General features: G+C 36.5%; 1 protein-coding gene across 2 annotated transcripts in view; it reads right to left on the reverse strand.

Moving 5' to 3' along the window:
* Positions 1-23,065, reverse strand: part of HIBCH (3-hydroxyisobutyryl-CoA hydrolase) — a 141,084-nt gene that overhangs the window by 44,609 nt on the left and 73,410 nt on the right. For both annotated transcript variants that reach the window (XM_037850657.1, XM_037850656.1), the window contains exons 8-11: positions 21,270-21,415; positions 13,456-13,542; positions 10,823-10,881; positions 10,023-10,104 (exon numbers count right to left, since the gene is read on the reverse strand). In XM_037850657.1, coding sequence (XP_037706585.1) covers positions 10,023-10,104; positions 10,823-10,881; positions 13,456-13,542; positions 21,270-21,415 — 374 coding nt within the window. The remainder of the gene's footprint in view (positions 1-10,022; positions 10,105-10,822; positions 10,882-13,455; positions 13,543-21,269; positions 21,416-23,065) is intronic.

Consider the following 23,065-nt stretch of genomic DNA (forward strand, 5'->3'; position numbering starts at 1 on the left):
TAGATAATATGAAACGTCCAAATATAAGACTCATTGGTGTCCCAGAAGGGGAAGAAAAGGGTAAAGGTCTAGGAAGAGTATTCAAAGAAATTGTTGGGGAAAACTTCCCAAATCTTCTAAACAACATAAATACACAAATCATAAATGCTCAGCAAACCCCAAATAGAAAAAATCCAAATAAACCCACTCCGAGACATATACTGATCACACTGTCAAACACAGAAGAGAAGGAACAAGTTCTGAAAGCAGCAAGAGAAAAGCAATTCACCACATACAAAGGAAACAGCATAAGACTAAGTAATGACTACTCAGCAGCCACCATGGAGGCGAGAAGGCAGTGGCACGATATATTTAAAATTCTGAGTGAGAAAAATTTCCAGCCAAGAATACTTTATCCAGCAAAGCTCTCCTTCAAATTTGAGGGAGAGCTTAAATTTTTCACAGACAAACAAATGCTGAGAGAATTTGCTAACAAGAGACCTGCCCTACTGGAGATACTCAAGGGAGCCCTACAGACAGAGAAACAAAGAAAGGACAGAGAGACTTGGAGAAAGGTTCAGTACTAAAGAGATTCGGTATGGGTACAATAAAGGATATTAATAGACAGAGGGGAAAAATATGACAAACATAAACCAAAGGATAAGATGGCTGATTCAAGAAATGCCTTCACGGTTATAACATTGAATGTAAATGGATTAAACTCCCCAATTAAAAGATATAGATTCGCAGAATGGATCAAAAAAAATGAACCATCAATATGTTGCATACAAGAGACTCATCTTAGACACAGGGACACAAAGAAACTGAAAGTGAAAGGATGGAAAAAAATATTTCATGCAAGCTACAGCCAAAAGAAAGCAGGTGTAGCAATATTAATCTCAGATAAAATAGACTTCAAATGCAGGGATGTTTTGAGAGACAAAGAAGGCCACTACGTACTAATAAAAGGGGCAATTCAGCAAGAAGAAATAACAATCGTAAATGTCTATGCACCCAATCAAGGTGCCACAAAATACATGAGAGAAACACTGGCAAAACTAAAGGAAGCAATTGATGTTTCCACAATAATTGTGGGAGACTTCAACACATCACTCTCTCCTATAGACAGATCAACCAGACAGAAGACCAATAAGGAAATTGAAAACCTAAACAATCTGATAAATGAATTAGATTTAACAGACATATACAGGACATTACATCCCAAATCACCAGGATACACATACTTTTCTAGTGCTCATGGAACTTTCTCCAGAATAGATCATATGCTGGGACATAAAACAATCCTCAATAAATTTAAAAAGACTGAAATTATTCAAAGCACATTGTCTGACCACAATGGAATACAATTAGAAGTCAATAACCATCAGAGACTTAGAAAATTCACAAACACCTGGAGGTTAAACAACACACTCCTAAACAATCAGTGGGTTAAAGAAGAAATAGCAAGAGAAATTGCTAAATATATAGAGACGAATGAAAATGAGAACACAACATACCAAAACCTATGGGATGCAGCAAAAGCAGTGCTAAGGGGAAAATTTATAGCACTAAACGCATATATTAAAAAGGAAGAAAGAGCCAAAATCAAAGAACTAATGGATCAACTGAAGAAGCTAGAAAATGAACAGCAAACCAATCCTAAACCAAGTAGAAGAAAAGAAATAACAAGGATTAAAGCAGAAATAAATGACATAGAGAACAAAAAAACAATAGAGAGGATAAATATCACCAAAAGTTGGTTCTTTGAGAAGATCAACAAGATTGACAAGCCCCTAGCTAGACTGACAAAATCAAAAAGAGAGAAGACCCATATAAACAAAATAATGAATGAAAAAGGTGACATAACTGCAGATCCTGAAGAAATTAAAAAAATTATAAGAGGATAGTATGAACAACTGTATGGCAACAAACTGGATAATGTAGAGGAAATGGACAATTTCCTGGAAACATATGAACAACCTAGACTGACCAGAGAAGAAATAGAAGACCTCAACCAACCCATCACAAGCAAAGACATCCAATCAGTCATCAAAAAGCTTCCCACAAATAAATGCCCAGGGCCAGATGGCTTCACAGGGGAATTCTACCAAACTTCCAGAAAGAACTGACACCAATCTTACTCAACCTCTTTCAAAACATTGAAGAAAATGGAACACTACCTAACTCATTTTATGAAGCTAACATCAATCTAATACCAAAACCAGGCAAAGATGCTACAAAAAAGGAAAACTACTGGCCAATCTCCCTAATGAATATAGATGCAAAAATCCTCAACAAAATACTTGCAAATTGAATCCAAAGACACATTAAAAAAACATACACCATGACCAAGTGGGGTTTATTCCAGGCATGCAAGGATGGTTCAACATAAGAAAATCAATCAATGTATTACAACACATTAACAAGTCAAAAGGGAAAAAATCCAATAATCATCTCAATAGATGCTGAAAAAGCATTTCACAAAATCCAACATCCGTTTTTGATAAAAACACTTCAAAAGGTAGGAATTAAAGGAAACTTCCTCAATATGATAAAGAGCATATATGAAAATCCCACAGCCAGCATAGTACTCAATGGTGAGAGACTGAAAGCCTCCCCCCAAGATCAGGAACAAGACAAGGATGCCCGCTATCACCACTGTTATTCAACATTGTGCTGGAAGTGCTAGCCAGGGCAATCCAGCAAGACAAAGAAATAAAAGGCATCCAAATTGGAAAAGAAGAAGTAAAACTGTCATTGTTTGCAGATGATATGATCTTATATCTAGAAAACCCTGAGAAATTGACGATACAGCTACTAGAGCTAATAAACAAATTTAGCAAAGTAGCGGGATACAAGGTTAATGCACATAAGTCAGTAATGTTTCTATATGCTAGAAATGAACAAACTGAAGAGACACTCAAGAAAAAGATACCATTTTCAATAGCAACTAAAAAAATCAAGTACCTAGGAATAAACTTAACCAAAGATGTAAAAGACCTATACAAAGAAAACTACATAACTCTACTAAAAGAAATAGAAGGGGACCTTAAAAGATGGAAAAATATTCCATGTTCATGGATAGGAAGGCTAAATGTCATTAAGATGTCAATTCTACCCAAACTCATCTACAGATTCAATGCAATCCCAATCAAAATTCCAACAACCTACTTTGCAGACTTGGAAAAGCTAGTTATCAAATTTATTTGGAAAGGGAAGATGCCTCGAATTGCTAAAGACACTGTAAAAAAGAAAAACGAAGTGGGAGGACTTACACTGCCTGACTTTGAAGCTTATTATAAAGCCACAGTTGCCAAAACAGCATGGTACTGGCACAAAGATAGACATATAGATCAATGGAATCGAATTGAGAATTCGGAGATAGACCCTCAGATCTATGGCCGACTGATCTTTGATAAGGCCCCCAAAGTCACTGAACCGAGTCATAATGGTCTTTTCAACAAATGGGGCTGGGAGAGTTGGATATCCATATCCAAAAGAATGAAAGAGGACCCCTACCTCACCCCCTACACAAAAATTAACTCAAAATGGACCAAAGATCTCAATATAAAAGAAAGTACCATAAAACTCCTAGAAGATAATGTAGGAAAACATCTTCAAGACCTTCTATTAGGCGGCCACTTCCTAGACTTTACACCCAAAGCACAAGCAACAAAAGAGAAAATAGATAAATGGGAACTCCTCAAGCTTAGAAGTTTCTGCACCTCAAAGGAATTTCTCAAAAAGGTAAAGAGGCAGCCAACTCAATGGGAAAAAATTTTTGGAAACCATGTATCTGACAAAAGACTGATATCTTGCATATATAAAGAAATCCTACAACTCAATGACAATAGTACAGTCGGCCCAATTAAAAAATGGGCAAATGATATGAAAAGACAGTTCTCTGAAGAGGAAATACAAATGGCCAAGAAACACATGAAAAAATGTTCAGCTTCACTAGCTATTAGAGAGATGCAAATTAAGACCACAATGAGATACCACCTAACACCGGTTAGAATGGCTGCCATTAAACAAACAGGAAACTACAAATGCTGGAGGGGATGTGGAGAAATTGGAACTCTTATTCACTGTTGGTGGGACTGTATAATGGTTCAGCCACTCTGGAAGTCAGTCTGGCAGTTCCTTAGAAAACTAGATATAGAGTTACCATTCGATCCAGCGATTGCACTTCTCGGTATATACCCGGAAGATCGGAAAGCAGTGACACGAACAGATATCTGCACGCCAATGTTCATAGCAGCATTATTCACAATTGCCAAGAGATGGAAACAACCCAAATGTCCTTCAACAGATGAGTGGATAAATAAAATGTGGTATATACACACGATGGAATACTACGCGGCAGTAAGAAGGAACGATCTCGTGAAACATATGACAACATGGATGAACCCTGAAGACATAATGCTGAGCAAAATAAGCCAGGCACAAAAAGAGAAATATTATATGCTACCACTAATGTGAACTTTGAAAAATGTAAAACAAATGGCTTATAATGTAGAATGTAGGGGAACTAGCAGTAGAGAGCAATTAAGGAAGGGGGAACAATAATCCAAGAAGAACAGATAAGCTATTTAACGTTCTGGGGATGCCCAGGAATGACTATGGTCTGTTAATTTCTGATGGATATAGTAGGAGCAAGTTCACAGAAATGTTGCTATATTAGATAACTTTCTTGGGGTAAAGTAGGAACATGTTGGAAGTTAAGCAGTTATCTTAGGTTAGTTGTCTTTATCTTACTCCCTTGTTATGGTCTCTTTGAAATGTTCTTTTATTGTACGTTTGTTTTCTTTTTAACTTTTTTTTCATACAGTTGATTTAAAAAAGAAGGGAAAGTTAAAAAAAAAAAAAAAAGAAAAAGAAAAACAAGGAAAAAAAAAGATGTAGTGCCCCCTTGAGGAGCCTGTGGAGAATGCAGGGGTATTCGCCTACCCCACCTCCATGGTTGCTAACATGACCACAGACATAGGGGACTGGAGGTTTGATGGGTTGAGCCCTCTACCACAGGTTTTACCCTTGGGAAGACGGTTGCTGCAAAGGAGAGGCTAGGCCTCCCTATGGTTGTGCCTAAGAGCCTCCTCCCGAATGCCTCTTTGTTGCTCAGATGTGGCCCTGTCTCTCTAGCTAAGCCAACTTGAAAGGTGAAATCACTGCCGTCCCCCCTACGTGGGATCAGACACCCAGGGGAGTGAATCTCCCTGGCAACGTGGAATATGACTCCCGGGGAGGAATGTAGACCTGGCATCGTGGGACGGAGAACATCTTCTTGACCAAAAGGGGGATGTGAAAGGAAATGAAATAAGCTTCAGTGGCAGAGAGATTCCAAAAGGAGCCGAGAGGTCACTCTGGTGGGCACTCTTATGCACACTTTAGACAACCCTTTTTAGGTTCTAAAGAATTGGGGTAGCTGGTGGTGGATACCTGAAACTATCAAACTACAACCCAGAACCCATGAATCTCGAAGACAGTTGTATAAAAATGTAGCTTATGAGGGGTGACAATGGGATTGGGAAAGCCATAAGGACCACACTCCACTTTGTCTAGTTTATGGATGGATGAGTAGAAAAATAGGGGAAGGAAACAAATAGACAAAGGTACCCAGTGTTCTTTTTTACTTCAATTGCTCTTTTTCACTCTAATTATTATTCTTGTTATTTTTGTGTGTGTGCTAATGAAGGTGTCAGGGATTGATTTGGGTGATGAATGTACCACTATGTAATGGTACTGTAAACAATCGAAAGTACGATTTGTTTTGTATGACTGCGTGGTATGTGAATATATCTCAATAAAATGAAGATTAAAAAAAAAAAAAAAAAGAGATGAAGGCTATAAAGAAAACACTGGGTGAAAATAAGGTAGAAATCGAAAGTTTGAAAAAACAACTAGCAGAAACTATGGAAATGAAAGGCACAACACAAGAGATAAAAGACACAATGGAGACATAACAGCAGATCTCAAGAAGCAGAAGAAAATACTCAGTAATGGAGAACAAGACACCTGAAATCCTACACACAAAAGAATAGATACGGAAAAGAATGGGAAAATATAAGCAATGTCACAAGGAACTGAATGACAACATGAAGCACATGAATGTACATGTCATGGGTGTCCCAGGAGGAGAAGGGGCAGAAGCAATAATAGAGGAAATAGTCAATGAAAATTTCCCATCTCTTATGAAAGACATAAAATTACCGATCCAAGAAGCACAGCATACCCCAAACAGGCCTACACCAAGACATTTAATAATCAGATTATCAAACGTCAAAGACAGAGAATCCTGACAGCAGAAAGAGAAAAGCGATCCATCACATACAAAGGAAGCTTGATAAGACTTTGTGCAGATTTCTGAGCAGAAACCATGGAGGCTAGAAGGAAGCGGTGTCATATATTTAAGATACTGAAAGAGAAAAACCACCAACCAAGAATCCTATATCTGGCAAAAATGTCCTTCAGATATGAGGGAGAGTTTAAGTATTCTCTGACAGACAGACAATGAGAGAGTTTGTGAACAAGATACCTGCTCTACAGGAATACTGAAGGGAGCACTATAGACAGGAAAAGACAGGAGTGAGAGGTTTGGAACACAATTTCAGGGGTTGGTAGCACAGCAATATAAGTACACTGAACAAAGATGACTGTGAGTATGGCTGAAAGAGGAGGTTAAGAGCATGTGGGACACCAAAAGAAAGAGGAAAGATTAAGACTGGGACTGTATAACTCAGTGAAACCTAGAGTGCTTAACAATTTTGATAAAATGCACAAATATGTTTTTACATTCAGGAGAACAAATGAATGTCAACCCTGCAAGGTGTTAGAAATAGGGTGATATTGGGGGAAAAAACACAGTTAATGCAAACTAGAGACTATAATTAACAGAAACACTGTATTATGCTTCCTTTAATGTAACAAAGGATATATACCAAAGCTCAATGCCTATAAGAGGGAGACATAAGGGAGGGGTATGGGACTCTTGGCATTGGTAATGTTGTCTGACTCTTTTATTCTACTTTAGGTTAACTTTATCTTCCCTTTTGTTGCTTTTTAGCTGTCTTTTTTTCTTTCTTTCTTTCTTTCTTTTTTCTTTTTCTTTTGTCTCTCTGCCTTCTTTGGCTCCTCCTCTTTCTTCCACAAAAGAGGAATATATATATATTCCTTATATAGATGGTGGTGATGTCCTTATATAGATGGTGGTGATGGTGATGAATACATAAATATATGGTGGTGAATACATAAATATATGATTATACAGGGAACCACTGATTGTTTACTTAGGATGGAAAGTATGGTGGGTGAACAAAACTGTCTATAAAAAAAAAAAACAAAAAAAAAAAACGGTTGATGAAGAAACCATGAGGGCACTACATTGAGTGAAATAAGTCAGATACATAAGGACAAATATTGTAGGGTCTCACTGATATGAACTAATTATAATATGTAAACTCATAAACATGAAATATAAGTTACCAGGATATATAACGAGGCTAAAGAATGGGGAGCGCTTGCTTATTATGAGCAGAATGTTCAACTAGGTCAAACTTAAGAGTTTGGAAATGGACAGAGGTGATGGTAGCACATTGTTGTGAGAATAACTAACAGTGCTGAAAGGTGTGTGAAGGTGGTAGAAAGGGGAAGTTTAGAGTCACATATGTCACCAGAAGGGAAGTTGGAGGTTAAAAGATGGGAATGTATACAACAGTGAATCCTGTGACGGACAATGTCTCTGATTAACTGTACAAGTATTAGAAATCTATCTCACAAACTAGAACAAATGTATGAAAGTATAACTAGAAGTTAGTAATAGAGGGGTATATAGGGGGAAAATATACCTATTGCAAAAACTATGTACTACAGTTAGTAGTATTTTAACATTCTTTCATCAACAATAACAAATGTACTACACCAATACTATGAGTCAATAATGGAGGAGGTGGTTAGGGTTATGAGAGGATTTGAATTTTCTTTTTTCGTCTTTATTTCTTTTCTGGAGTAATGAAAATGTTCTAAAAATTGAAAAAAAAAATTGTGTTGACGTATGCACAGCTGTATGATGGTACTGTGGGCAACTGACTGTGCTTTCGGATCTTTGGATAATTGCATGGTATGTGAACAATTTCAATAAAATTAAATTTTAAAAATACTATCAGATAAACAAGCTAAAACACCTTTTATATAGTTTTTCATCCCTTTTTACTCCAAGTTTCATGAGCATAGGATAGATTCAAGTATGTCACTATCCAATACATGTTCATTTATACAAAAACAGCTTTACTTCTTTAATCAAATGCACTGGTATCATCAAATGAGTTATGTTGTAGAAAGACCAAAGTGTACTTAACACTGAGAAACACTGCTAAACATTCAGCTACCATTATAGATGGTGCCTCTGCTAGTTTAAAAAGGGATACATTTTTTACCCCTCCTGCTCAGAAAGACTATAATTTTAACCTGTTGCATACTGTGCTGATTTGGATATATTACGTCCCCTCAAAAGCTATATTCTTTGATGCAATCTTTTGAGGGCAGACATTAATCTTTTGATTGTTTCCATGGAGATGTAACTCAGTCAACTATGGGATAGACCTCTGAGTAAATTATCTCCATGGAGCTATGGACCCCACCCATTCAGGATAGGTCTTGATTAAATCACTGGAGTCCTACAAGAGAGGGACATTTTGGACAGCAGCTGAGAGAGACATTTTGGAGAAGGCCATTCAAAGCTTGGAGATGCAGACTGAAGGACAATTGGAGATGCTAAGCTAAGAGATACTATCCCAGAGTTTGCTCCAGAGAAACTAAGAGAGGACCCCCAAATGGTTAGATGCATAGGAGCTGAAGAGGCTAAGAGAGACAAACCCAGAGACATTTTGGAGAATGCTATTTTGAAACCTAACCTGGGAACAGCAGACGTTAGCCACATGCCTTCCTAACTGATGGTAGTGTTCCGAACGCCATCAGCCATTCTTCAGTGAAAGTATCTTCTTGTTGATGCCTTAGTTTGGACACTTTTTATGGCCTTAGGACTGTAAATTTGTAACCAAAAACCCCCTTTATAAAAGCCAATCCATTTCTGGAATTTTGTGTAATGGCAGCATTAGGAAACCAAACATATTAGTAAATAGAATCCACAGATTAATGTTTACAGATTGTCACAATTGCAATATATTATAAAGTGACTATTTTCCAACGATCCAATCATTCTAATACAAATTTACCTAAAAATTTCTCCTATGGGACTGTGCTGGTTTGAATCTCTTCCTTACCCCAGAAAAAACTATGTTCTTTTAATCCATTCTTGTAGGAGCAAACTTATCATTGGGTGGGACCTTTGGATTAGGTTGTTTCCATGGAAATGTGACCCAGCCCATTCAAAGTAGTTCTTAATTCCCTTGCTGGAGTCCTCTATGAGAAGACAAAAGACATATGAAACAGAGAGAGAGCTCAGAGAAGCTGAGAAAGAAATGCCCAGAGACATTTGGAGATAGCCATTTTGAAACCAGAGCCCAGGAGAGAAGGACAAGTAGACGTTGCGACGTGCCCTCCCATGTGACAGGGGAGCCCTGGATGCCAGTAGTCTTTCTGCAGAGAAGGCATCCTCTTGTTGATACCTTAATTTGGACACTTTCATTGCCTTAGAATAGTTAACTTGTAACATAATAAATTGCCATTGTTAAAAGGCAACCCAATTTCTGGTATACTGCATTCCAGCAGCTTTAGCAAACTGAAACAGGGACAAAGAGAACTCTTGAAAATGAAGCATGGTTACTAAAGCTTTTCTATGACCTTCAGAAGACCTTAAAAAAAAAAAAAAAAAAACAGTTTGGCTTTGCTCTCAACATCCAGCAGGTAAAACAAGGTACTTGGGTTTGGATCAAGGCTTTGTAAAACTGTTTCCTGAGGCTCACCTGAGTTCAGAAAACAACAATGCAGTGGACTATGTCACCACCAGAAAGCAATGATGCCCCTCAGAGAGGCTTCCTTGTCACAAGAATTCACCACGTTTAGGGTACAAACAATCCATATATTACCTTCAACTGCTCTAGGGCAAAAGATGAACCATCTTGCTGTAAATTCTCAATAATCTGTTCCATGGTATTGGCTGAAAACCAACTATAAAAAAGCAAATACATGATTTCACCAATGTGCAACTGATTTCCTACTTCTAAGATACCAATGAACCTGAACACAGGTTTCCCCTAATACCATTTCAGTCATGAATATTTTTCCAAACTATTTTACAGAATGACAAAATAGAACATTACTTCCCTGAAAAAGTATCTGTCATCTATCTTCACTAACGTGAAATAAATCCTAAATTTTCTTTTGCTTTCATGCATCAATTTTATTTAAATATAAATAAATGAAGTCTCAACTGTGGAAAAATGATGCTTCCAAACTAGAAATGGTTATCTTATTTTCCAGTAATTTTCCTCTTTTCTTTAAGTCAATCTGTCAATCTCTCAAGTCACTGCACAAAACTGTTTGCTAATTGACTTAAGACTTCTATAGAAGATGACTTTATAAGGATAAAAGATAAGTTAATTCAATGATTATTTTCTAGCCTCTTTTCCCCTCTTTAAAAAAAAAGGTTTTATGTTAAAATGGATTAGAATGGTATATAACTTAAGTATAATCAATTGACTTCCCAGTGAAAGAGTGGGCAGGAACCCACTTTCAAAGGTGAGTGAAAATAAAAGCAATGTGTTATCTCAGAATTCAGGGCATTATTTAATTATTTTATAAAGTTCAAACACAATGTAATTTTAATGTTACCAAATTTAATTTAAGACAGTCCTTTAAAAAGGAATAGAAATCTATTTTTAAGTACCTGTTTATTTTGTCCATGTGTTCCTCAAGTATGAAAGATTTGTCTTGATCAGTCTTGGACTGTTTGAAAAGAAAAATCCTTTAAACAATTTGAATTAACAAATCTTTTTAAAATCCTCAAAAATCTTGTCATATTCAATGACACACTTTGTGACAAAATTATCCCTTTCAAAATACATCTAAGGGTCTCTTATAAAGAACTACCACCCTATGTTCAAGGTTCAGACAGTATGTATTACAAGACTGGCTCTCAAAAGTGAAGACAGAAAAACGTTCTTAAATTTTTATATATATGTATTTAATGATATATCTCTATACAGATATATCATTAGAATGTGTCAACAAATTTAAGGATGAGAAGACATTCTGCCCAAATTTCCATCCAATATAGAAAGTCCTGCCACATCCCTGCAGCACTGACCTCCATGGAGGGAGAGAAAATAGTATCTCCAGAACTCACAAGTGCTTGAATAATTGTAATAATTAGTTTTGCTGTTGACTGTTTTAAAATTCTGGACCAAAACTCAGTCCTCTCATGTCTGTAGTTCTAGGTAATCCCTCTTTCATGTTAATCATTTCTGACATGGTACAATTTTGAGTGCCCTCATAATCCAGATCCTTCTAATGCACAGGTTCTAGTTTATCAGGGTCGTTCCTAAAGTGTGGAGTAAGTACCTTAGCTGCAGGTGTGGTTGGATCATAGCAAAGAACAGGGCTACAAATAACCTTGTTTGCTCTGGATACAATGCTTTTATTAATAGGAATAACTCTGGATTAGTTTGGGGCAATCCTATTATGCTGCTGATTTAAATAATTAAAACTACCTCTTCTTTTTTAAAAAACCTATGCCATTGTATGCTACATTTCTCCCACCCTGTACTTATAAATTTAGGACTTTGGACTTAAGTACAGAGTTTTCACTTCTCCCTATTAAATTCATACTGTTACTATAAAACAGCACTCTAAACCCAAAGGGATTTTTTCAGTCCATATTCTTTTATCTAATTTAACTTATTTTTCTCAGTTTCAAATCAATTTGATCAAAATGCTATCTACATTCTCATCCAAATCACTAAGAAAATTACTTACTAAGACAAGGCCAAGATGACTTTCCCTGCAGACTAGTATCTACACATTTAACAGAACTCTTTCAAAAGGTCCTTCGACCTCCATACAGATAATCCAATCCCATATTTACCCAACTTGATAACATGAGAGACTGCCAAATGCTTTGATAAAATTTGATAGATGTAGTCATATTCACTGTGCTGAGCACTCAGTGGGCCCTATCAATCTGCACAGTCATGTTTTTCAGTTCTAGGTAGTTTTCTTGTACTGTTTCTCTAAATATTTCCTTCCTTCTATCTTCTCTCTTTCTGTCCTTCTGAGTTCTTAATAATTAGATATTGTACTTCCTGGAATAACACCTTCTAATTTTCTCTCCATTTTCCATCTCATTAGCCTTTTCTTACTCTTAGCATTTTTGTCAGGCATCTATTTTAATCTGATTTTTTTTTCATTTTTACTATCATTTAAAATTTCTTATTTTAATTCTCTTTATAACATATGTTTTTTCACAGGTGAAATATTTTTCCTTTCTGAAGATAATTATAAGGTTTTTGTTTCTGTACTTTAAAGTTTTCGTCTTCCTTCACTGCCTGCTTCCTTCAAGTGCCTTTTTTGTTTGTTCTGGCTGATCTCTTTCATATAAAAGACTTTGCTCAAATGCCTGGTGATCATTCCTTTAGTGTGAAGCACTAAAACGCCATAGGAAGTTTTGTATACAATATCAACTGCAATTGTAGGGCTGTCAATTGCATGACAGAATAGGCTAGAAGGGGGTAGCTGCTCTTGGTTGTACAGGAGGAGGACGTGAGGAGGTCTAACTGCTCCTTATAAAAATTGGCACTCCATATCCTAGTCTCCAGAGGCAACCAGTGCCTTTCTGAGGGTCTACAGCAAGAATCAGTTTGCTTATTATTGGCTCCCTGCAGTGAAGGAAAAGATTTTAGCATTCTCAGGTCCATCCTTCTAATTTCAAGCTTCCAAAGTGTGGACGTCTCATGTCCAACACTGTCCCCTCTTTAGATCTGTTTATCTTTGTGGATTTATGGGTTTTAAAAATTTATTATAATTTTAGAGTGGGGTTTTAGGAGAACCATGTATTCAATCTATCACGTTTAATCCGAAGTCTTATAGCATTTTTACAGATTTTTCACTCCTGCAAGAAAGTTTAAGTTATATAACAAGAAATTAAAGCAAATACTAGAATATACTTTTTAATTATACATAAACTGAACCAGAGTGTTACTTCAATAGCTCCACAGAGTGTCCACATTGAACCTCCATTACAGAGTTGCCATATAGTATTGTAAAAAGCCCTTGCAAAGACTGATCATAAAGCTACCCATGGTAATTCTCTAGCAGTGACAAGACAAGTCGTGCAGTTCCACAGTAAAGAGGCCATTATATTAGATGGTTATCCTAACAACTGTGAAGCACTGGTCCTCCCACAAGCTTTAAAGTAAAATATCCACATTACACACACTATAATATTTGCCAAATGTTAATTTTTCCATTGCTTCCCTTTCCCCAGGAATTAAAATCTGAGGTTAGAATATTAACTAGAATTACCTTTGTATGATAAGTTTCCAAGACATCTGCAATCTTTTCTTTTGAAGGAGACTTCAGGGCCAACAAATCTTCTTCTAATGAGCCCAGCTAAAGGAAAAAGAAAAGAAAAAAAAAAAGGTAAGCAGACTTGAAACCCTATACAAACACAGAGAGCCTTTTTAAAAATCTCATGTTCTTTTTCAGATTATGAAGCTCTCTTTTCAGCTGAGTCAGTGAAGGAAATTTTTTAATGATGTTAAATGCACATACATTCCTACACAGCAAATGTTGCCTTTCAAGGAAGGGATACAGATGGAAGAAATTAAGAAGGAGAAAGAGATATTCATCTCAGCTTGTTTTCCATCAAGCATTTGAACAAGCACTTGAAATGTGTTACTGCAACCAAAGATCTAGATTATAAATTTTAACTAATGTTAATTAAAATTGCCACATATACCTAGTGGCTACTGTATATAGAGAATGCCCAGCTCTATAATATACCTTTCCATCTATATCCTTCACATACCTACCCTGTGCGTAGCCACATGGAACTTCCTACTTATTAACAAACAGCGTTAATGCTTTCCTGCCCTACTTGCTTGCTCATTAAATGTTTCCTCTATCCAGAATGCCTTTTGCTAATAATCCCTGCTATAAAAATCCTGTCTCACCTTAGGCCCAGCTGAACTACAACCTCTAAAAAACTTCCAGTCAGACCTTTTTTTTTTTTTAACTTTTTATTTTGAAATACTTTCAAAGTCATAGGACATTTACAAATGTAATAAAAATCCTGTACGGAGAACTCCAGCATACTCCAATCCTCCTAGATACCCAGATTTACCTATTTTAACATTTTACCAGATTTCAGGATCATTCTATTAATCTATTAATGTATACATCATGCTCCTTGAAAACTTAACATTGCCACGTACAATTCCTTAGAACAAGGATATTCACTTATGTAACACTTGAAGTGCAATTATGAAGTTCAAGAAATCCAACATCAATATAAACTTTATAGATTATACTCAGTTTTTTCATATATCAATAATGTCCTTTTCAGCCTTTTGTTCACCCTTCCTAGATCCCACCTGGGATCAAGTGTGGGGAACTGAGTCTTCCATGTCGCCTGAGGCATATCTGGGGTGGTGGCTTAGAACGCTGAGCTGCAGGCCTGCATAGAATGCCATGCAGGCCCGCCCTGTAAAGATGTGTGTCTTGTGACTACCATTGTCTTAAACCTAGATTGTATGCACCTGATGTAAACATAAGTATTTGGCGGGCTCTCCCCCACCTGAGCACCTTTAGCATATACACCTGATCTTCTGAAATAAATAGCTGGAGCAAGGCTGCATTGTCGTCCACTTAGCACGAGATGCAAGTGGGCCCCCTGCTCCCTTAATTCTTAGCTTTGTGTCCGTGTCTCATTCCTGCATTGCCCTGTCAGCAATAATCAAGTATTGTTATTTAGTTGTCATTATCTCTTTAGTTGCCTTTTCTTTTTAAATTTGAGAATACATACAACACAAACTTTCCCATCTCAGCTACTCCCAAGCACACCATTCAGTGGGATTAATCACATTCATGATATCACAGTACCCTCACCATCCTCCATGACTAAAACTTACCCATCTCCCCAAACAGAAACCCTATACCCATTATGCATTAACTCCCCATTCCCCGTGCACCCCCTCCCCTGGAAACCTGTACTCTAACTCTGTCTCTATGAGTTTGCATAATCTCTGATATTTTCTTTGTAGTTGCCATGGGACTTAAATTTAACATCCTAAATCTATAACAATCTTCCTTGGCTTTGATACCAACTTAACTTCAATAGTATACACAAACTATGTTCCTATACCACTCTATGCCCCAACTTTTATGTAGTTCTTATCACAAATTACATATTTATATATCATAAGTCCAAAGCCATTGATTTATCATTACATATTTTTCATTTGCCTTTTAGATTTTGTATGTAGTAAGAAGTAGAGATACAAACATAAAATACAGTAATACTGACATTTATATTTACCCATGTAGTTACCCACACTGAAAATCTTTATTTCTTAATGCAGCTTCCATCTATTGTCTATTGTCCTTTTCTTTCAATCTGCAGAACTCTCTTTAGCATAAACTCTTTAGTTTATGGTGACAAACTCTCTCAGCTTTCGTTTATCTAGGAATGACTTAACTTTCCCCTTAATTTTTGAAAGACAGTTTTGTCAGATACAGAATTCTTGGTTGGCAATTTTTTGCTTTCGGCACTTTAAGTATGTTATTCTACTGCCGCCTTGTCTCCATGGTTTCTGATGAGAAATTGGCATAATCTTACTGAGGCTCCCTTGGACATAAAATGTTGCTTTTCTCTTACAGCTTTCAGAGTTCTCTTTGGCATTTAACAGTTTGATTGTAATATGTGGTGATATGGATCTATTTGGGCTTAACCTGTTTGAGATCTGTTGAGCATCTTGGATGTGTATATTCATGTCTTTTGATAAATTTGGGAAGTTGCAGCCATTATTTCTTTGAATATTCTCTCAGCCCTTTTTTCTCTTGCTTCTTCTTTTGGGACTCCTCCAATGCACATATTGGTATGCTTGATGAAGCCCCACAGGTTCCTCAGGCTCTCTTCACTTTTCTTCATTCTTTCTGCCCCTCAGACCTAATGATTTCAATTGTTTTATCTTCACATTCACTGGTTTTCTTCTTCTAGCTCCAATCTACTGTTGAAACCCTCTAGGGAAATTTTAATTTCTGTAACTGTGGTCTTCAGCTCTGCCTGCTTTCTTTTCATAATTTCCATCTTTCTATTGATATTCTCTGTGTTCATCTATAATTTTCCTGATTTTCTTTAGTTCTTTGTCCATGTTTTCCTTTAGCTCTTTAAGCTTATTTAGGACCATTTTTTAAAGTCTCTGTCCAGGTCTGGTCCTCTTCATCAATGGTTTCTAATGTTTTAATCTTCTCCTTTGCCTGGGCCATTGCTTCTTGTTTTTTGGTATGTTTTTAAATCCTTTGCGGAAACCTGGACATTTGGATATTTTAATGTGTTACTGTTGGAATTTAGACTCATTGGCATCTGTTTCTTAAGCTTATATCAAACTAGTTTTATGACTGAGCTTTCCCTGAATGCCTGGAGCTAAAAAAAAAAAAAAGGAAAAAATAGACAACTTACCCAGTCTTTACAGATTGACCTGTGTGAGTGCTCTCCTTCAGATCTTAGCCATGCAATCAGTTTAGAGATTAGCTCAAGGCTAAAGTATAGGCCTCCCTGATTCTTCCTCTGAATGTGTCTTATCTTGGGCGTGCACGTGTGGCCCTAGAGATTCCCCATTTATACAGATACCACTGTCCCCTCTTACCTAGGAAATAGTTTTCTCATGGTCCTGGGCACTGTACAGCAATCCCTTGCCCCAGGCCACTACAACTTAACTGCTCTCCCATTGTTCTTTCCTACTGTTTGGTAGGAAAGCTCTGGGAGTTGCCATCTACATAAACAGCAAGTTCTGAGACTGCGAGCATTGATTTGGTTACCTCAATTTGTCACGATACACACATGCTCCCAGTATGTGCACAAAGGTTACTCTGTTCCCTCCAGAACTAGGACCAGGGACCCACACTGGGAGTGCAGGCTGGCTCCATGCCAAGTTGGTGAGAGGAGGGCCATCAGGGGTACTGGGAGATCCTACTGTTTTTAGGCCACCTTTTCTTGATTCAGCACTCACACTATACTGCAATCCTTTAACTATTTTCTGGAACTTTGAGAAAGATATTTTGTTGCTAGTTCTTGCTAGTTGTTCAGTTTCTGTGGGGGGACTGTTCAGTTTACTAATGTTGCCTTTTTGTAAAAAACCAGAAATGGATTGGCTTTTATAAAGGGGGTTTATTTGGTTACAGTTACAGTCTTAAGGCCATAAAGTGTCTGAGGTAAGGCATCAACAATTGGGTACCTTCACTGGAGAAAGGCTATTGGCATCCGGAAAACCTCTGTTAGCTGGGAAGGCACGTGACTGGCATCTGCTTGCTCCTAGGTTACGTTTCAGCTCCTCTCTCAGCTCCTGTGCATTCTTCAAAGTGTCCTTCATGGCTCCAGCAGCAAGCTCCTTCTGTCTGAGCTCTTATATAGGATTCTGGTAAACTAATCAAGGCCCACACTGAATGGGTGGGGCCATACTTCCATGGAAATTATCTAATCAGATGTATCACCTTGGGTGGGTCACATCTCCATGGAAACAACCTAATCCAAAGGTTCCGACCTAATCAACACTAATACGTCTGCCCCCACAAGACTGGATTAAAAGATCATAGCTTTTTCTGGGGGATATAATATATCCAAATTGGTATAGGGACAGAGGCCTAAAGTTTCTCAATCTGCAATCTCCATGAGGCCAGTCAGTCCTTTCTCAATTAAAGCTCTTTCTCCTTTGAATCCTTTGAGTACTTTCTTTGTATTCTATTTTCACACTTCCATACAATTACACTGTCAGATGAGAAAGACGGTGATTTATCTTTCGTACACACCTCCAACCCCACCCGCAACACATATTACTCATTTCTGTACACTTTACAGAACCCCTGAATGGCTATCAACCCACTGCAGATTTTATTGGGCAAGCTGACAGAGGGAAAGAGACTGTGAATCAGCTCTCTCTCCCATCCTTGACTAAATTCTACTATAATCAAAAGTGTCCCTCCACAAATAGACATTTGCACACAGATGTTTATGGCAGCATTATTCATGATTGCCAATGGATGGAGGTGGCCTAAGGGTCTACTGACTGATGAGTGGAAGGGCAAAATGTGGTGTTTACATACAATGGAATATTGTGTGGCTGCAGAAAGGAATGAAGTCATGAGGCACGCAACAAGGTGAATTAACCTAGAGGACATTATGTTGAGAAAAATAAGCCACAAACAAAAGAACAAATATTGTTTGGTCTCACTAATATGAACTAACTAGAATGAGCAAACTCTTAGAATTAAATTCAAGAGCATACGTTACCAAGAGATAGAAAGTGGGGAGAAATTAGGCAATCATTGATTAAGGAGTAGAGAATGTTCAATAAGGTTCACTGTAAAGGTTTGGAAATGAATAGCACAATACTGTGTGATGATAGCACAATACTTTGTGTAGTAAACAAAGCTGAGTGTGCATATGGTTGAAAGAGGAAGGCTAGAGTAGTGTATGTCACCAGAAGGAAAGCTAGAGGATAAAAACTAGAACTGTATAACTTAGGAAGCCTACAGTGGACAATGATGGTGGTTAACTGCATAAATGTAAGAGAGCTCTCACATGAACTAGAACAAACATGTAACTATTACAAGGTGTTAATAGGGTGTTATATGGGAAAAAAATACAATTAATGTAAACTAAGGTCTATAGATAATAGTAACATTGTCATATTCTTTCATTAATCGTAACAAAGGCACTATACCAAAGCTAAATATCAATAATAGGAGGATGTCAATAATAAGGGGTATGAGGTTTTTTCCCTTTGGAAGAAATGAGAATGTTCTCATATTGACTATGGTGGTGAATGCATAACTATGTATTTATACCAAGAGCCAGTGATTGTACACTTAGGATGAATTGTATGGTGTGTAAATAAAACTTAAAAAAAAAAAAAGTAATGAAAAAGAAATGGGAATTTTAGGCTAACTGAAGCCATATCTATGCTAAAATAGGACACCTTAATTGATAAGCTTATAACCTATTTTTAAAGAACGCCATTAAATATGTTAGAGTAAATTATATTCTAACTTTGATCATTTCCTTATGAAAAGTTTATAGTCATTTACAGACTTTATAATATTCCAAAAGGAAAGCCTTATTCACGAATACACAAAAAGGCAAAACACAAGAAAGCACTGTTTTGATTATAAATTTTCTTTTACCTATCCTTTTCAAGAGCATAATTATTTTCTTAATTAGGACAAATAATATAAAGCAACAACATGTATAACCTTTTAGCAACATCACATTAGGTTCTGAAAAATTGTTTAAAATAATGTAAAATAGATAAACAAAGCAATCACTGAGGGGCAAAAAAATATACATTTTTCAGAGTAGTTCGTATTGATAATAAATTTGATGTAGCAAGTGCTACACATTTACCCATAAAAATCATTACTATATAATTCTTTTGAAAAGTTATTTTGATGATATGCTACTATATTTGAAGTTTAAAGTCATTTTCACCCTAAATTAATGTGTCAACAGCAGTTTGTTGTGGGTCCTTCACAAACTAACTAGAATTTTGCCCTTCTCATTATATCATGCATGCCCCCCCCATTCAATATCATAAGGCCCCTAGTAAAACAGAGGTATTAAACAGTCAAAAAAACAAAACAAAACAAAACAAAAAGTATCCCTCCAGAGTGGATAATGAACTGCCCACATTTGCTTCCTATTACAGATCAAGGGAAAGATGAGGTAGCTATCTATTCAATATGACTGAGGATACCCAGAACATAGAACTCAGAGAAAAATCTGAAACTACAGGATCTATAACAGTGTGACTTAACAACATAAAATTTTCATAGCCAATTAATAAAGTTTGTGAAGCAAATTCCAACAGCATCCAATCAGCATACATACGTATTTATGCTATAGAGTTATCTTACTTTGTTGACTGGTAGGCCAGAGGGGACAGCATTAGAATAAAGTATCATAATTTGTTAACAGTTTTTAGCATTTCACATGATGGTCCAACTGTCAATGCAATCTGATATTACTTTCCAAAATGGAAGAATATTATGCATGGACATATGGATACAATGGGCCATCCAATGCAGGACAACGTAAAAGAGAAGCTCAATGAAAAATTTGGTCATCTCTAAGTAAATACATATAAACTGCTGTGTTTATAGTCATAATATTTAAAAATTGAGTGCTTACTATATGTCAGTTACTGAGCCAAGCACTTAACTTGAATTTTCTAATTTAATCTTTATAATATTCCTTCCCCTACCCTAAAACACCCCTCCCTCAAGATGAGATATCCATTTGGAGATCCATGTGGTTCCTGGGAAGCTGGCATTACTCTGCAAGACCTAGGATGGGCCAGTCGGTATATTCCACCCACCTCCACATGGTGTGGGAGTGATATAAGCCACTCCAATAAGAGGTATTTGGGCCAGCTGAAGCTGAAAAAAACCCCAGATCTCTTGATGAGAATTCTGGAGCAAAACCATCTTGAAGTGGACTTGCTGTTATATGTAACACAAGGAGTTCCAACAACTATGTAATGCCATTCCCGTTGATTCAAGCTAGTATTTAAACCCAGGCTGGCTGGCTGCATATTCTTTGCCATATACTATCCAGTGCTAAGAAAAATGGCCACACTGTTAAAAGAATTTTTAAAAGACAAAGATAAGTAAGATGTGTCTCTTGCAACAGACATGCTTTAGAAAAGTTGTAAGACTATATTTTACAAATGCAATTATTTTAAATGCACTAGGGAAACTCACAACCAAGAGAAGTCAAAAATGTTTTATAAAAGTCTATCTCTCTGTACATATAAACTTAGAATTTTATATATTAGACCTTCATAAAGTAGGCATTACTTTTTTTTTCATTAAAAACTACTGAGTACATAATATGTGGCAGGCAAAACAGCCTTGAATACAGGTATTATTATTTCCATTTTACATATGAGAAAATTGAGGATTAGAGAGCTTAAGCAGCTCCTCAAGGCTACAAAGCTATAAGCAGTAGGTCCAGGATTCACACCCAGGTCTACCAAAACCGTGATCTCAACCACTCTTTATAGTGCTTCCCCAAATAATATTGGTTATCCCAAAAATACAAAAGTAATCCTTCAAATAATTACCTTTTCAGAATCTACAAAGTGTGTAGCAATTCCTGCTCTGTGCACATCTCTTCCTTTTAGTCTAAATCCTGTTAACCCAAGAAAGTAACCAAGTTTTCCTTGCAGCCGTGGCAAAAAATAACCTCCACCCACATCGGGGAATAGTCCTGTAAATATAACAAAAAGATACACCAATAATTCAAATGAAAGAGTTGAACACAATAACTCTCTTTACTTTAGCTCAGACAGCCATTTCTCTGACGCTAAATCTATTTTTAAAAATATTATTTAACTAAGTACTATATAATACAATCAGCATCACAAAAGACTTGCTATAAATTTTGCTAACTTAATTTTGAAATATTTCAAAACCTTATTTCTAAAGAAGTCAGTAAAGTATGTGATGACACAGTATTTTGTATATTAGAAGTACTCAGTACTAAATTTTCTCACCATTAATTACTTTTTAAGAACCTATGAACTACATTGAAAGATCCAGGCAAGCAACTACTTCCTAACAAAGAAGGGCCATGAAAAATCCTAAAGGTGAGCCAAAGATGTGCAAGAAGTCATGGTGCACCGCCTTATACCATTACCAGCCTAGAGATTAAGTCTGGCTCCACACCTGAAAGGACCAGCATCTCCAGGTTCAACTGAATTCTAAAGGAAGGATCTTGGATCCTTCCAAGAATGATCCATTCTCCTCCAAAGGAAATCAACAATATACAAATTATGAATCAGAAATTCCACCAGATAGCCCCTTAACTACGTTGCCCTATTTTTCAACAGGAAGTAGCCAAAATTAATGATGGCCCAATTCCCAAGATTGGAAATAGATATTGTTTTAAGGGGGAAATTGTAACAGTAACTTTTAAAATATAGTCTTAAAACTGTAAGCAAGTGGAAATTGTAAAGTAGCGTTAAAATGTAATTTTCAAAGCTGGAAACAGGCTATAATGACAGCTCTTAGTCTCACGGAGGAGCAATTTGTAAATGTAAAGTCTGCACCCAGAACTGAATAAGCTTAAATCTACTGCCACAAATCTCCCAGAAGGACGTTTCCCAGATATCACAGGATGTAAATCCTGAAGGAAGTAGGATAAACTACTGAAATTCTCCAGACGTCTGTTACCTGTTAACTAAGATGATGATCTCTGTCTCTTCCCCCCATCCTCCTGTGTGAGTAAATAAACCCTCTTTTCCACCTCACACACACACACAAAAATAACCAATGAAGTACGTTTGTAAAAAAATTGAAAAAATATTTTCTTTTCAAGTGATAAGTATGAGATAAAATATACATAGTCCAAGGGTTGTAATATTATGGAAAAGTTCACTATTCCATTCAAATTAATCCCTACACCTAATCAACTATTTACTTCCCAGCTATTTAAAGATTGATGCAATAAACAGAGTCCTACTGAATGAACAAGTTTGTACATAATAAAATCACTTGCATACACTCTCTTCTTAACCATTAGAATTTTTAAAAATTCTCTTATTACTTCTACTGGCAACATTTGAAAATAGCATTCATGCAAATAATTGCCTGACAATACTTTTGGTGTTTATGGGCTCCTTAAACAATTGTGATCCTCTAGTTTTATAATCCATAGATCTATACTAAGGTTACTTCATTTAATGTAGTTACGATGAAAACATAAGCACTCAAATTCCTTCCAGTTCCTAGAATTAAAAAATAAGCAATGTTTTGGGGATGAAGTTCTGATACATACTACAACACAAATGAACCCTGAAAACATTATGCTAAGTGAAATATGCCAGACACAAAAGGACAAATACTGCATAATTCTATT

Source organism: Choloepus didactylus, chromosome 9, assembly GCF_015220235.1.
Source record: "Choloepus didactylus isolate mChoDid1 chromosome 9, mChoDid1.pri, whole genome shotgun sequence".
Classification (NCBI taxonomy): Eukaryota; Metazoa; Chordata; class Mammalia; order Pilosa; family Megalonychidae; genus Choloepus; species Choloepus didactylus.